Below are 17,122 nucleotides of genomic sequence, written 5' to 3'. Positions count from 1 at the left end.
TGTGAACGGTTGCAATATGGGTGTGTTACCACATTCCTCTTGCCTTGGGGAGACGACAGTTGGGATGGCTGCTGCGATGCTCCAGATCTGTCTGTTCCTGAGTTTCCTTTAGGAATGTAATGTCTTAGGCATTGGGCTGTGCTGAATCCAATGTTGCCAGAAATTCCTGTAGTGTAACATATCACTTTGGTTAAGTGAAGCATTGCACGAGCATTTTCAGAACCAGAGAGTACTGATTGTCTCTAAAAAAAGTTTAATTTTGTAATGAATTAGTATACTGTACCATTTGGATGTACGTTTTATTTATGCACGTATATTACGAAATGGATAGATGCAGCATGTCTGCAAGCCGGTATGATGATAAACGTCACACCATTGTTGTAGTGCCCCATGGTTGGGCAGTTTATTGCGTATCACTTGCCCTGCCTTAGAGATATGATGCGACCCATGGAGGAAGAGCAGCTGTGACATTGCCTGTGACTTCACAGGAACAAGAAAAAACTTGTTACATAATCACTCAGTTAGAATCTGTGGACTAAGACAGAACATATTTTGCACACAGTCCTTATTAATGTAATTGTGGTGTTCCTAATAATGAAGCGGTTTTGGACTCAATGGTCATTGTAAACAAGAGCACAGTATATGATATAATGTTTATGAGAAGCATGGTACTTATTTCAAGAATGGATGTTGGATTTCTGCTCCTAATTTCCAAGACAAACTGCAGCAATTCGCGAAAAGAAGTTCAATCATAAGATATTAGCAAGTATGCAGAAATAATAAGATGAGCACGATTAAATAATAGCAAGTTGTAGCTCCTGATCAGACCACACATTGCCATCCAATATCATGGTAAACACTCAATGCAACATCATACCCCCTTGTTGGCGGGAACTGGGGAGTTACACAGGAAATGGCATTCGTGAAGGTGGCTCCACTTTGGTCAGAAGTGCTGCAAGTCTGTGGCTGGTGCTGATCCCTCCAGCACCGGGGCTGCAACTGTTGAGCTGGAAGTGGCCTTCATGAAGGTGGCTCTGACCTGGTTGGAAGTGCCGCAGCTCAGTGGTGGGTGTCAACCACTCTAGCTCCAGGGTAGGATATGTTTTGATGTCTGGCTCCCAGAAGGTGTGGATGTGAATGTGCCACAGTGGCACCAGCTTACCTTCTGGTTGCACTTCCTGTGGTAGGCCTTCTCTTGGTTCCAACTGAGGAAGATCCTATAAAGAGCTGAAAAATCAGTTGATGAGTGCTCTGTGTGTTTGGGTGTGTGCAGGGCATGACAAAGGACCAGAGGGGGTCCATTGGCTGGAATGATTATTGGAAAAGTTGGAGTGCTTGGGTGTGATTGCTGCTGACGTGATACAGGTGCACATGGGGGTGGTGGTAGTTGATCCTTCAGACAAAGCCACAGCTGATTTTGGTGACATGCTGTTTGCCCATTGCCCACTAGCAGTGTGAAGATTCGCTGTCTCTGCTGCTTCTGTATATCTGCAAAGGTCCACTGCTCCTGCCGGCTAAAGTGCAGGACCAGATTTGAGTCTTTGGTTTGAATTTCAGTGCTGGCAGTGTTTGGGATGGGTGTGGGACTGGCACCTGTAAGTGTAGCAGAATGTGCAGCTGGTGGACGTTCAACAGCTCTGCTGGGCTCTTTCCATAGCACCACTTTGCCAATTCTGCTTGTTTCTGTGACCCAACATTGCACTATGTTACACAAGTATTCTCACATGTTTGGCCATTACATTTTCACACCTAATGACCATTGTACAGCTGACTGGTTACAGGATTTTAGGCAATACAGTTGTAACAAATGAGGCTTTGTAACTTGTTGAAATGTCTCATTAAGTGATATTTTCGTTTGTTGCAGGGTTCCACCCAGTCATGTACTACCAGGAAGCATGAAGGACAACTTTTGGGAAATGGGAGAGACAGGACCTTGTGGCCCATGTTCAGAACTGCATTTTGATCGGATTGGTGGCCGTGATGCAGCTCACTTAGTTAATCAAGATGATCCAGATGTTCTTGAAATCTGGAATCTTGTGTTTATACAGTATAACAGGTGAGTAAATTTTGGCATTTTTGTGTATTTAACATAACAAAAATTAGATGAGAGAAATCAAAACCAGAGTACAAGTTGTGTGCACTGCTAATCAACTGCAACAAAGCAGATCTTTAATTTATGATAGGGAGACCCTGAAGTGGTTGAGTATTTGAATCATGTTTTAAAAAGTTTGTGGCAACACTGTAAACCTCTTGCAAAAAGTGGATGTGTTTTTACTGTATCTCTGTTTGTTTACATATACAATGCACAGTAATTTAGACATATCTTTCTTTCATTCTGTTTACACTTGCAGAATAGATTGTCATATTAGTTTCATGAGAAGATCCCTATGCAGGTCACAGTGATGTAGAGGTAATCAGTCATCCTGGGTTCAAGCCCAGCCATTGCTTAAATTTTGAATAAAAGCATCAGAAATCATGGCCAAAGACTGCCAGTATGAGGAGTCAGCTTTGTTCTGTCAACGGCCTTGCCAGAGTGGCCGGAGGAGTGGAGGTAGATTCAGGCCACATTCTTGGCCTTCGTGTGGAAAACTATCCTTAAAAGGTGAAACAAGTTGTTATGACCAATGGCACGTGGATGCAGAAGGCAACAGAAACTGCAGTGTTAAAGGCATGTTATGTGTATCCACAGAGCAGATGGTCTGTAATTGAAAATGTAACGTGGCAAACTCTCCTTGAGCATAAGATTTTGGATTAGCCCCCCATCCAGAATTCGGGCAGGGGATTGCCAAGGTGGAAGTAACCATGAGATAAAGACTGAATAACAAGTGAAAGTATAACATTCTGTGAGTTAGGGCATGCATTGTCAGAAATCTGAATGTGGAAAGTAAGCTAGGAAATCTTAAAAGCGAAGTGCTAAGTTTCAGTCTAGATATAGTGGAGGTCAAGAAAGTGGAATGGGAAGAAAAGCATTTCTGATCAGACACTGTGGTAATATCAACAGCAGCAGAAAATCATATAATGAGAGTAAGATATGCTGTGATGAGGAAGGATGGGCAAGAGTGAGTTACTATGAACAGGTCATCGATAATGTTGTTCTCATCAGGATGACAGAAAACCAATATCAACAGCAATATTGCAGGTAAACATGCTGGTGTCACAAGCAGAAGATGAATTGGTATGGAAAGTATATGAGGATATTGTCAGGGCAATTAAATATGTAAAGAGAGGTGATGATCTAGTAATCATTGGGAGGCTGGAATACTGTGCTAGGGGAAGGAACTCAAGACTGTCTTACAGGAGAGTATAGACTCAGTCGTAGGAATGGGAGACTAAAGCAACCAATAGAGCTCTGCGAAAAATTTCAACAAGTAATAGTGCATATGCTGTTCAAAAATCACATGAGGTGGTTCTGTACTTCAAAGAGGCCTGTAGATGTGTTCTTTTCAGCTGGGTTACATCAATGTCACACAGAGATTACAAATTCAGCCCAGGGGCAGATATGGAATCAGATCACAATTTAGTAATGATGAAGAGTGGACTTAGACTTAAGAGGCCCTTTCAGAAGAATCAATATTGAAATAAGTGGGATATTGAAGCATTGAGGAATGATGATGTGTCTTTGATGTTCTCTAAGGTTGTTGATACTATTGTAATACTACAATAGGCAGTTCAGTTGAAGACGAATGGACATCTTTAAAAAGGGCAAACAGAGAAGTTAGGCAGAGAAAAATAGGTAAAAGGAGTGTATCTGTGAGGAAACTTTGAGCAACAGAAGAAAGAATTTATTTGATCACCAAAAGAAGAAAGTACAAAAAGTTCAGGAAAATAAAGGAATGCAGCGTATTAAGTCACAGATTAAAGAAATTGAAAAGCAAGTAAGTAAAGATAAAATAGCTGCAGGAAAAATGTGAAAAAAAGTTGTGTGAAGGGCTAATTCAGCATATAGAAAGGCAAAACAACCTGTGACGAAAGCAAAGGCATAAGCATTAAGAGTGCAGTTGGAATTCCACTGTTTAAATGCAGTGAAAAAGGGAATAGGTGGAAATATTTCATTGAAGGTCTCAACAAGCATAAATGAGCTATTAGATGATCTGGTGGAAGAAATGGGTGCCGTTGTGGAAGGTAGAAAGGAAGATTGGGTTTAACGTCCCATCGACATCAAGGGCATTAGAGACAGATCACAATCTTGGATTGTGTCAAGGATGAGGAAGGAAATTGGCCAAGTCCTTTCAAAGGAACCATCCCAGGAATTTGCCTGAAGTGATTTAGGGAAATCAGAAAACCTAAATTAGCACAGCCAGACACAGGTTTGAACTGTCATCCAGAATGCGATTCCAGTGTACTAACCACTGTGTCACCTCAATCGGTGTAAATGCAGATGACAAAGGATCCAGTGTTACCTTAGTCAGACTTTAAAAAAGTCTTAAAGACTTGTAGTCAAATAAGGCAGAAGGAAGAATTCCTTCAGATTTCTCTGAATTCGTTGGGGGAAGTAGCAACCATATGACTATTCAAGTTGTTTTGTAGAATATGAGTCTTAAGACATATCATCAGGATTTGGAATCATAACATCCACATAATCCCAATGATAGCAAGGGCACATAAGTGCAAGAACTGTTAATCAGCTTAATGGCTTGTGCATCCAGGTTTCTGACAAGAATAATACACAGAAAAATGAAAAAGAAAATTGAGGATTTGTAAAATGACAATGTTTGCCTTCAGGAAAGGTAATCCATTAGAAAAGCAGTTCTGATGGTGGGGTTATCAAATACAAGCAAAACTTTTCTTAAATGTTAAGATACATATGTGGGATTCGACAATGTAATATGGTGCAAGGTTTTCATAAGTATAAGCTACAGTTAGACACATGTAATATACAATATGTCTAAGAATCAAGAGAAACAATAAGGTTGGAAGGCCAAGAACAAAGTACACAGATTAGAGAGAGTGTAAGACAAGGATGTAGCCTTTCTCCTCTACTGTTCGACCTGTACATCGAAGAGTATAAAATAAAAGAAAGGTTCAGGAGTGGGACTGAATTACAGGGTTAGAGGATATTGATGGTAACATTCACTGATGACATTATCATCTGTAGTGAAAGTAAGAAAGAATTGCAGGATCTGTTGAATGGGATGATCAGTCTAGTGATCATGCAGTATGGATTGAGAGTGAACTGAAAAGACTTAAGAAAAACCCAGACACTTTCATAGGATTTGTCTGTGTACAAAAAGCTTTTGGCAATGTAATATTGTGCTCACAGGTGATACACAGTATGTATGATAATACAATCGGCATTAGAGATTGTGAAGTAGACAAAGTGAAGGGAGTCTGCTACCTTGGAAGTGAAGAACATAGGACAAGTGGAGAAGGGAGCACATAACAAGCAGACTAGCACAGGCCTTTCTTCCTTCCACAACAGCTCATTCATGCTTGTAGAGACCTTCAATAAAATATTTCCACCTATTTCCTTTTTCACTGCATTTAAACAGTGGAATTCCAACTGCACTCTTAATGTTTATGCCTTTGTTTTCACCACGGTTGTTTTGACTTTTCTATATGCTGAATTAGTCGTTCACACAACTTTTTTCACATTTTTCCTGCAGCCATTTTATCTTTACTTCCCTGCTTTTAAATTTGTTTCATTTGTGACTTACAAGGCTGCATTCCTTTATTTTCATGAACTTTTTGTATTTCCTTCTTTTGGCGATCAAATAAATTCTTTCTTCTGTTGCTCAAGGTTTCCTAACAGATACACTCCTTGTACCTATTTTTCTCTGCCCAACTTCTCTGTTTGCCCTTTTTAAAGATGTCCATTCATCTCCAACTGAACTGCCTATTGTAGTATTATAACAGTATCTGCAACCTTAGAGAACATCGAAGGCACCTCATCATTCCTCAGTGCTTCAATATCCCACTTATTTCCATATTGATTCTTCTGAAAGAGCCTCTTAAGTCTAAGTCCACTCTTCATCATTACTAAATTGTGATCTGATTCCATATCTGCCCCTGGGCTGAATTTGTAATCTCTGTGTGACATTGATGTAACACAGCTGAAAAGAACACATGTCTACAGGCCTCTTTGAAGCACAGAACCACCTCATGTGATTTTTGAACAGCATATGCACTATTACTTGTTGAAATTTTTCGCAGAGCTCTATTGGTTGCTTTAGTCTCCCATTCCTACGACTGAGTCTATACTCTCCTGTAAGACAGTCTTGAGTTCCTTCCCCTAGCACAGTATTCCAGCCTCCCAATGATTACTAGATCATCACCTCTCTTTACATATTTAATTGCCCTGACAATATCCTCATATACTTTCCATATCAATTCATCTTCTGCTTCGACATCGGCATGTTTACCTGCACCGTTACTGTTGATATTGGCTTTTTGTCATCCTGATGAGAACAACATTATCGATGACCTGTTCATAGTAACTCACTCCTGCCCATCCTTCCTCATCACAGCAAACCTACTCTCATTATATCATTTTCTGCTGCTGTTGATATTACCCCAGTGTCTGATCAGAAATGCTTTTCTTCCCATTCCACTTTCTTGACCTCCACTATATCTAGACTGAAACTTAGCACTTCGCTTTTAAGATTTCCTAGCTTACTTTCCACATTCAGATTTCTGACAATGCGTGCCCTAACTCACAGAATGTTATACTTTCACTTGTTATTAAATCTTTATCTCACGGTTACCTCCACCTTGGCAAAACTATTTGTTGCTCAAAATGATGTACAAGGGTACCACTGTGTAAACAAACAGGCAACAGTTCATCCATTTGTGTTCTATAATAAAGATCAAGATAAACTAAAGAGTCCCAGTTTTTGTGTCATAAGTGACTATAGCAGTGCACTCTTTTCAACTGCAATTAACAAACCAAATAAAATTGCTTCACCCTTCCGTAAACAATCTGACCTTCTTCTCTGATGGTACTGCAAGCCTATATAAAAACAAGAAAAATTGTTGACATCTCCTTTCACAAAGAAGACTGTGGACTTGATGTAGAATCACACTTTTTTGCATCATGCCATGGGAAGAATGCATGTGATGGAGTTGGCAGCACAACAAAGCGAGCTGTCACTAAAGCTAGTCGGCAGTGGACCGGCTGCGCGGAGTGGCCACGCAGTTAAAAGCGCCATGTCATGGATTGCGCGGCCGCTCCTGCTGGAGGTTTGAGTCCTCCATCGGGCATGGGTGTATGTGTTGTTCTTAGCGTAAGTTAGTTTAAGTAGCATGTAGGACTAGGGATCGGTGACCTCAGCAGTTTGGTCCCATAGGTATTCACCCACATTTGCTGTGGGCCTACGGGAACCATACATTGACACCTCAATAAATGTTTAAATTCTGTAAAGACCAGGTAAAAGGGATTACCTATGTTTTTATAAAATGTGTGGAAATTCAAGAACTCTACACCAGTGTCTTGGAGGAAAGGTTCAGCACTTGTCAGATGATGATTAAAGGCACATAATTTTTTTGTTACCTCATATGTCAGTCACACAACATGCTCAAGTGTCAGTTCACATCAACATCCCCCAATAGCGAACACCATCAGTACGGAAAACTTGTACCAGCGACACTTAAAAATAGTGGGTTGTGTTTATGGCGAACATTGGTGGATTACTGAAGTTGATAGTATTGATTGCCAAAACCAAGATGTGCATGTTACATTTTACCACCCATCAGGACCAAGGACCTCATTTAAAAAAGTTGAAAAGGACCAAGTCTGAATACCTGTTAAAAACGTACTAAAGAAGCTGTCTCCCCTGTAATTTACAACAATGACGGGGTGAACTGCTAACCTAATGCCCAAACTGAGTGAAGAAATTTCTCTGTTGTTGAATGAGCAACATAGTAAAAACAAATAAGTTGAAAACAAGATAATGTAATTAGTTGACTCATTTAAAAAAGTTATCATAGATATGTTTAAATTATGTAACTGATACACTTTATACCTTAGTCAAAATATTGCAGATATTAAAAAATGTATATGACTCTTTTTTTAAACTTCCCATTGTATCTCAAAGTTGAAATTTATATTGTAGTTTGATACCGTAAAGGTCTACAAAGTGTGTAATTTTCAGATTTTTATCTGGTCCTCTAACAGAGATACTGCAAGCCAAAGAATGAAAAAATTTAAAAAAATCCATTTTTAAAATAATGTATTTTTTCAGTGTAAGCTTCTCACCATTGAGACTCTAAAAAGTAAATGTACTGTGTAGTGTAATAACACAAAAAATGTTAAGGCTGAGAAATTACTCCTTCTTTGGAAAAATACTGTTCAAAAATTGAGTTTTTTTAATTTGCGACCAATAAATTTGAGCGATTAAAAGTATATTAAGGAATACATTCATGGTGATCATGGTTTTAATTTATAGCCCAGTGTGTGCTGAATTAAATGTTTCTTATTTGAAAGGCCTGGGGCAACACGTTACTGAATAATTTAAGAAACTGCAGATGCTTATAAGAGCAAAAAACCGCTTGTGGAATGAAACAAAAATGTCTGCCTTTTCTAAATGATAACCACTAAAAATTTTTAAAAAATAATTTTGAATCCACCAAACAGGATGGAATTCACCCTGCAAATACCATTTTTTGCTGAGTGGTCAAGCAACCAGTGTTGGACCAGTTGCAATAGGCTGACCCTAATGGTTAATGTAAAGTCCCCACATGTTATGGGTTCTGATCTTGTCACATGCTTTAATTTTTTTCTTTATAAATCTTTATCAAAATGACTTTGATCATTATTTTTATTCAGTTAATTGGTTTAAGTATGATTTTTCATTTCTGTTCATTTGTCACAGTGTTTTACTTGCATTAACTTCTTCATTTACTCTCATTTTTGTTTCTATAATTCTTTTTTCACTTGAGATCTTTTTTCATGTGAGTTTAATTATTCTTATGTATTAACTTTAATTTAATTTCTTCTGTTTTATCTTCCTGTATTTTCCTTCATTTTATTGCATTCATTATTTCTATTCCTTATTCTGTTTTACTTATAATCTCTTCACCTGCACTATTTTGTCCATAGTGCAATAAGAATTTGTGTTAAATGTTAGTATGTGGATTATCTTCCAAAAAGAACTATACGTCTAGTAACAAGAAATACATTTTTGAGACTATTGCACAGATAATATAAATAGATTATTTCATCTTTTGTTTTTAATTGACAAATTGGTATTTTCAAATTGTTAAATATTATGATAGATAAATAAAAATAATTAAATTCACATGCACCAAAAAGAAATGAGAGCAAATAAGACATTTAATACAGTGTTCAAAACGATGTGCTCAAGGAATAGGTAAAAAAACACATTTAAACTAATTAATTGAATAGAAATAATTATTTAAGTTGTTTTGATAAAGGTTCAAAAATAAAAATTTTCAAAGCAAAGTTTTGAAGCCACAACCTTTTGCATGTGAGGACTGTACCTTAGCTATTGTGCTACACAACCATTCTGGCGTAGGTTAAGTTGTTTTTTTTTTTTTTTAAGCTATAGGGAGCCAAATGAAATTCTATTTTATTTATTTATTTATTTTTTTACTCACAAACTAGATCCTGTTAGGGTAAATTGCTGCTGGGCGTGATATTTGGGAAGTTAACCAACAACACCGTATAGATGGTTTCAAAAAGATGATCCCACCACTCCTTGTCAGAATTGCATCCAAGATGTGCGTATATATACTTGGTGGTGTTCCAGATGTGCTCAGTTGGATTGACGTCAGATGATCTAGGGCTCTTCATAAGTATGCTATTGGTTGTGAAATGTGTTTCAAACTCTTGTTACTCAGTTCAGGAGTGATGTTGGTGCATTGCTAAAGAAACAAGTAGACTGTAAGGTCTGTAGGTAAAAAATGTATGCATGTGATTCGATGGTAGGTTCCTGCATTGTTTGCTGACAAGATATGATGGCCGATGTACCAAGACACACATTTCAAACGTGGTAATCATACCCTCCTCCACATGCCTGAACGAGATTTTCTGTCTATTGGTATAGATTTCAATATACTGGGCCATCTGTATGTACAGGTTTGCAGCATGACTTCTCTATATAGATATTTCTTCTTGTGTTTTGATCATCCTGTAGTAAAGTTCTACATCCATAGCAGTATTTGTACACAAGGACATTTTACGAGCAGATATGTGGGGTGGTGGCTTTTGTACCATATAACGAAGTGATGCTTCTGATTAGGATGGATTCCCAAGGTGGTTTCGTGCCAGCACTCAATAGGCAGTTACAATTGGCAACCCATTTACCAGATTTTGTTGTTTGCTTGTTAAAATAACATTAGCTGTGTTTAGTAAGAGATGTGGTGTCTTATCCATGTCGTTGTTGTCTCTTGCAAACATGCAGAAATTTGATATTGTACAGCCAAGGAATTGCACAATATTGTCTCAGTATCTAATTGTGCTGTTGCTCAGCATTGTCCAAGTAGTTCGTTGAACTATTGAGGTGTTATGCTAATCATTGCTACATCCCAGTGTTTCTTGGCATAGTTATGTCCCTGACTGCAACTCACTATATCAAGTGTATTTTCAGATATGTAATCATAAGTCTTAATGTCCCATCTGCTTGCATTTACACATATTTCAGTGAGTTGCACATTCTTCTGTGAGCAGTCTGATATATCTTGTGATAAACAGACCACAGAATGGCATTCTAGCTGTTCAGATTTCAGGTGTGTTGCTGCAATATTTTGCTTCTGAGGCAGGAGAATCCCTTCACTTTGTCTACTTCATGGGCCCCAATGTCGATGTTACGTATATTATCCTTCCTCAGTTTACACTGTTCATTCTGTTTGACAGATCCTGCAATTCGTTTAGCACACACAGTGGTCAGCACGCTGTTCTCCCGGCTGTTGTCAGTTTTCATGATTGGTGCCACTACTTCTCAGTCAAGTAGCTCCTCAATTGGCTTCTCATGGACTGAGTGCACACCGCTTGCCAACAGCACTCGACAGACCTGGACGGTGACCCAGCCAAGTGCTAGCTGAGCTCAGCAGTGCTTAACTTTGGTGATCTGATGGGAACTGGTGTTACCATTGCAGCAAGGCTTTTGGCCCCATTTGTCATGGCTTCTTCAATTTCAGATTGAACAACAGTAAGGGTGAAAGACTGCATCCCTGCCTTACATCTTTTCTTACAGTACTTTGCTCTTGATCTTCTAATCTGCTTGTTCCCTCTTGGTTTTTGTGCATATTGTATGTTACCTGCCTTTTCCTTTAGCTTACACTTATGAAGATGTTGCACCGTATTACAGTGTCAAATGCTCCTCCCCTCCCTCCCTTCATTGACAAAAAATTCTTGCTTGCCTTATCAACCCCATAGTCAGAACTACTTCCTTCCTTATGCCTTTACTGTTCTCAAAGACAAGCATTGTCATGTAACAGATCCTCAGTTTTCTTTTCCATTTTTCTGTATATAATTCTTGTAAGCAGCTTGGATGCACAAGCCATTAAGCTGTTGACAGTTCTCACATTTATCTGCCCTTGCTATCATTGGCATTGAGTCACAATATGTTTCCAAAGTTTGATGGTATGTCTTGACTCAGATTCTACAAACCAATTTGAACAATCGTCTTGTTGCCACTTCTCCCAGCCATTTTAGAAACTCTGGAGGATTGTTGTCAAAGCCTTCTGCCTTATTTGACCACAAGTCTTCCAGAGCTCTCTTACAATCTCACTCTTAATACTAGATCCCATATGGCTTCTTTACCAAATCTCATTTCTTCCTCAATCTCGTCTTCAGACATATCCTCCACCTTAAAGAGAGGGCACAAAGTGATTATCATGTTTTGATTAAACTGTCTGTAGTCTCTTTCCCTCTCCGACCCTCTTCTCTTCCTCAGTAAGGCTGCAGTCATTCTTAACTTTATTTTTTCTTCACGGATTTATAATTACTCATAATGCAATATTCTAACCCATATTTTTTACTGTCATCTATACCATTAAAGTTTCTTTGTTTGATAAAAAGTTAAAAATGGGTATAAAAGTAGGATAAAAATGGCTGGCACTTCCCGCAAACCGTAAATATTGTAGTTAATATTTATTGTAGTGATTTATGTATGTATTATTTCATTGCAGAGAATCTGACGGAAGTTTAAAACCCTTGCCTAAGAAGCATATAGATTGTGGAATGGGACTAGAGCGCTTGGTGTCTGTTATCCAACAGAAGCGTTCCAACTACGATACTGATCTTTTTGTCCCACTTTTTGATGCCATTCAGAAGGTATGTGTGTAGAATTGAAATATTTTTCAAACAGAATTAGTAAAATAAATTGCTTTAGATAGGATTTTTCATTAGATTGTTTATTGATAGTACAAGCATGTGAGGTGTCATAAATAAACAAAACTATTCTCCAAATATGGTAATGGAAAGTTCTCGTGGAGTGAAAGTTAAGGAGTAAAAGTAACTGAAGAGAAGCAACACTGAATCACTGAAAGTCACATAAACAAGACTGATAACTTTGCCAGTTTATGGAGTACACACAGAACACTGTTTTCTTGCTTAAGTAATGCACAAGAGGATATGCAACAAAATTTGGACATGAGCTAAAGGAAACTTCCTGGCAGATTAAAACTGTGTGCCCGACCGAGACTCGAACTCGGTCGGGCACACAGTTTTAATCTGCCAGGAAGTTTCATATCAGCGCACACTCCGCTGCAGAGTGAAAATCTCATCCTGGAATCATGAGCTAAAGGCTTTATGCAAGTTCCATCTGTTTCTGCTGCTGTTTTTCATTGCATCTGTTTAACCACTATGATACTATGGAACAATGTACACCAAATGCTAATGTGTTCTATTTATATTTTACTGAAAGTTGGACACCTTAATTACTTATGGTTTATATTTTACGATTGTCAATTCGTTTGCATTTACAGGCATACTCTGCAAACCTCTGTGAAGTGGATGGCAGAGGATGCTTCGCATGGTACCAGTTATTATGGCTTTTGCCCTGTTCCCTGTTCCCTCCATGCATGAAATGCAGAAGAATGATTCACTAAACTGTTTCCCATTATGCACTGCTGTCGGCAATTTATTTGTGGTAGTCATAGCCAATCGAGTGATGGTAGCCAATGAGAAAGGCTTAATCTAACTTTTTTTTCCGGTGGAAGATTCAAATTGATTACATTTCCTTTTGATATGGGGAATGGATGAAAACTAGATTTGCTGGCAGACTGGCATGTAGCAAGTCCTGAGGCATAAGTTAGTTTAGAATGTGACAGTGTGTTTGCAAGTTGGCAAAGCCAACAAAAGTGAATGGAAGAAAACTAAATGTAGCGAAGCCACAGATGTAGATTAGTTTGGAATGTGAATATTTGGGTGCAAGTTGATGAAGCCAACAAATCTCTGCATCAAAATAAGATTTTCCTAATACACTAGGTGACAGAGGTCATGGGATAGCGATATGCACATACACAGATGGTGGCAGTATTGTGTAAAGAAGGTATAAGAGGGAATGCATTGGCGGAGCTGCCTTTTGTACACAGGTGATTTGCGTAAAAAGGTTTCTGATGTGATAATGGCCACACAGTGTGAATTAAGAGACTCTGAATGCGGATTGGTAGTTGAGCTAGGTGCATGGGACATTCCATTTCAGAAATCGTTAAGGAATTCAATATTCCATGATCCACAGTGTCAACAGTGTGCTGATAATACCAGATTTGTCGTTATGTCTCAGCATTGACAACGCAGTGGCCGGCGACCTTCACTAACTGAGAGGAAAGTAGTAAAGGCCAGCTTCTGTCCACATTACACCTATTAACAAACAACAGTACTTATATTTTGACAGTTTCCATCCTTTCCATGTCAAATGTTCCCTTCCATACAGCCTTAATATTAGAGGCAAACACATTTGTTCGGATGCAGACTCTTTACAGCAATACACTACAATTTTCACCTCAGCCTTCACTGCACGTAATTAACCCACCAGCCTAGTTCAAAAGCTAATCTCCCAGCCATCACATCCAATCCTGGGGCTGCTGATCCCTCCAAACAACTACTTCGGTGCACACCACTTGTCACTCAATATTATCCTGCTCAGCTACTTCGACAAGGCTATGACTTCCTATAATCTCGCCCTTGAATGAAATCTATTCTGTCTGAGATTTTGCCCACCACACCTAGAATAACTTTTCATCACCGGCCCAACCTCTGCAATGTTCTTGTCAGACCCCATGCTTCCTCTGCACCTATTGCCCTACCCTATGGCTCTTACCCCTGTGACCATCCTCGCTGCAAGACTTACCTTATCCACCACCCATACCAGCCCTGTAACTGGCAAAACATATTCTATCAAAGGGGAGGCCACCTGTGAAATGACATGTCATGAATGATCTGTTAATGTGTACACTGTTCAGCCTTTTACATCAGCATGTCTACCACCAATTTATCAGTTAGGATGAATGGTCGTAAGCAGAGGGTGTATACTGGCAATACATATTATCCTTCTTGCCCACTGCTGTCCCCAGCAATCAGTTTTTTTATCTCATCCTGTCCGATAAGTCTCGCCTGATCTGGGGTTCTGAGTGACTTTCCTAAACTGTATCCCTTTACCTAAACCTCTCCAGTACTTTTCCTTCACCTCTCTTCCTTCCCCTTCAACCCTTCTGCTTGAAGAAGGAGCCACTGGCCCCGAAAACTTGTATACATAAAAACTTTTTTTATATGTGTGTTCTTCTGCCATTGCTTGGTGAGTAGATTTTTTTTTCTGTCCAGTTACATTATATTGTAAAAAAAAATGATTATTTTTGATGTAACATTAGACAATATGACTATTATGTCATTTTTAAATCTGATTTATTGTTCATAACAACCTGGTGCATATAAGAGAACCATGGAATAATAAACTTGAAAGTGTTTACCAACTAATGGTCTTCAGCAAATATTATTGATGCGGATATACAGCTACTTAATTGCAGTTTTGTATAATTTGTCATGAGGTTCATGCCCCTTAGTTCAGTCAGTAATAATAAGGAAAGTCTGTAACCAACCACACATACTTAATACAAGCAGATGGATTACGGGAAGTGTAGAAGCTTATGCACATATGAGTTAGGACCTTGTAGTTTTGGAAGGTGATACCTGCTGTCCTCAGTAGGTAACAACATATGTACCGTATTTACTCAAATCTAAGCCGCACCTGAAAAACGAGACTCAAAATAAAGGAAAAAAAAAATTTCCCGAATCTAAGCCGCACCTGAAATTTGAGACTCGAAATTCAAGGGGAGAGAAAAGTTTTAGGCAGCACTTCCAAATCTAAACAAAGTTGGTCCATTGTAATATGAGACACAATTTAGGTCGAATGAATGACGATACAGCTACAGTATTTTGGTTCGAGTTGTAAGCTTAGCAGGTAAGCTTTACCAGGTAGCCATTGTTATGCGTCAGGCGCTCCATCCGTATTTATACGGGTACCCTTCCTTTTTTACGTGCTTCGTCTGGTTTGAATCGATTGCTTATTTTGCTTTGATCTGATAAGTGCCGTTTTCTTTGTTATAGGTGTTTACGTCACTCTAAGCTGAAAATGCAATACTGTACTGTCGCATTCTGATAGTGCGTGTTTACAGCCTGTCGCTGCTCGCGGCATGGCTTGCCTTCGTGCGCGCTACCGCCGCTTACAATTTAAAAAAAAAAAAGATAGGCATCGTCTCATTAGCGAAACAAAGGCAAGAGACTGCTATTTGTTGTTACTTACACTGCTGCTTTCTGTGATAATGATCAACAAGAACCAAATAATAGACTGCGTATGATGGAACATGTTCTGATTGAGAGTTAGGCGAAAATTTTTCTCAGTTTGAAAATCTTTGCGGCCGCTTCTTTACTACATCAAATTCTGCACAGAAATTAGAGTCATCTTAGATTTAAAATCTAGTCAGTTGCCGTGCTTCGTTTCTGACTGTATCACTATTAGGCATAAGAATAATACGAAGATAAACATGACACGATACGTATATTCATCCGCGTTTGCTGTTGTCTCACTCTATTTTTGTAGTTTATTAGGCAGACAGGATTTAAATCAGATAGCAGCAAACACGAAAGAATACATGACAAAATGTTTATATTCGTATTATTCTTATGGTGAAGATAATACTGCATGCGATTCACATTTCATCAGGTTCCTATTACCAACCATCTCTTCTCACCGGGTAGGAAAAAATTCAGAACGTAGAGTTGGCCATATTGACAAACATCCCAAACAGTCTTGCCAGTCGGATTTTCGTAGTACATTGAAATTCTGCTACATTCGAAGATGAACAATACGGAATCTGTATTTACTTCGTTGGGTAATGTATGAAAATGCAGTGGTCGAAACTCGGGGCGGAGAAAAAATGCTCTTCTTCCACCCCTTTTTTTTATTTATTTACTGACGCAGTGGTTTTGGCGCCAGTGTTTATCTTTGTGCCTACAAAGCATGCCTGTGTAGCGCTACATATATTCGACGGCAGAAGTTAGTTGTCTCGGCGCCTACCAACATTTTTCAGAACTTCCACTTCCTTTGCACTCGATTCTAAGCCGCAGGTGGTTTTTTGGATTACAAAAACCGGAAAAAAAGTGTGGCTTATATTCGAGTAAATATGGTAACCGTAGTGATGTGCAGGGTTACCTAAAATCATTTTTGTTATCCCTTACTTGCAATTCTAGAACACCTTTTTTTTTTATTGCTGTCGTCATTCTCACATCACCAGTTCTGGAGGAACTTCGTGGTTGTTATGAACAGCCCTTTCCACAGTTTAATACTGGAGTCACTGAAAAGTGGAGTTCATTGTGGCTCATGTCTTGCTGTGTATAGCATTGTTACCGTCAATGATACTGATCTCAATAAACCTATCATATGCCAGTGTTTGGTAAAGTTATTCAGAGTAACTGTGATCTGATAATCTTCGTCCCTAAAAGAAAGTCTCCTTGCCGACCTCTTCTGTATCTGGCCTTTGTCACACACAAATATATAATACAACACCTAGCTTTCTGCAGATTAACTTAATTCACTGACGTAACTTCACACCAAATGATCGGGTTATCACCCCATATGGGAAACATGTTTTTCCTGTAGATATTCCCATAATTTTGATAACCACCAGTGCGAGCAATGTCTCAAAATACTAATTCAGAAAAAGT

At 38.8% G+C, this 17,122-nt stretch overlaps 1 protein-coding gene across 1 annotated transcript in view; it reads left to right on the top strand.

Annotated features, from left to right (window-relative positions):
• The window catches only part of LOC124776768 (alanine--tRNA ligase, cytoplasmic), a 181,497-nt gene that overhangs the window by 40,281 nt on the left and 124,094 nt on the right, over positions 1–17,122 (top strand). The window contains exons 5-6 of the mRNA XM_047251907.1: positions 1,865–2,056; positions 12,088–12,232. Of these exons, the coding sequence (XP_047107863.1) occupies positions 1,865–2,056; positions 12,088–12,232 (337 nt within the window). The remainder of the gene's footprint in view (positions 1–1,864; positions 2,057–12,087; positions 12,233–17,122) is intronic.

This window comes from Schistocerca piceifrons, chromosome 2 (genome assembly GCF_021461385.2).
Source record: "Schistocerca piceifrons isolate TAMUIC-IGC-003096 chromosome 2, iqSchPice1.1, whole genome shotgun sequence".
NCBI classification, from domain to species: Eukaryota; Metazoa; Arthropoda; class Insecta; order Orthoptera; family Acrididae; genus Schistocerca; species Schistocerca piceifrons.
Note: the sequence above shows the minus strand (reverse complement) of the source record. Positions and strands in the feature narration are given on the sequence as shown.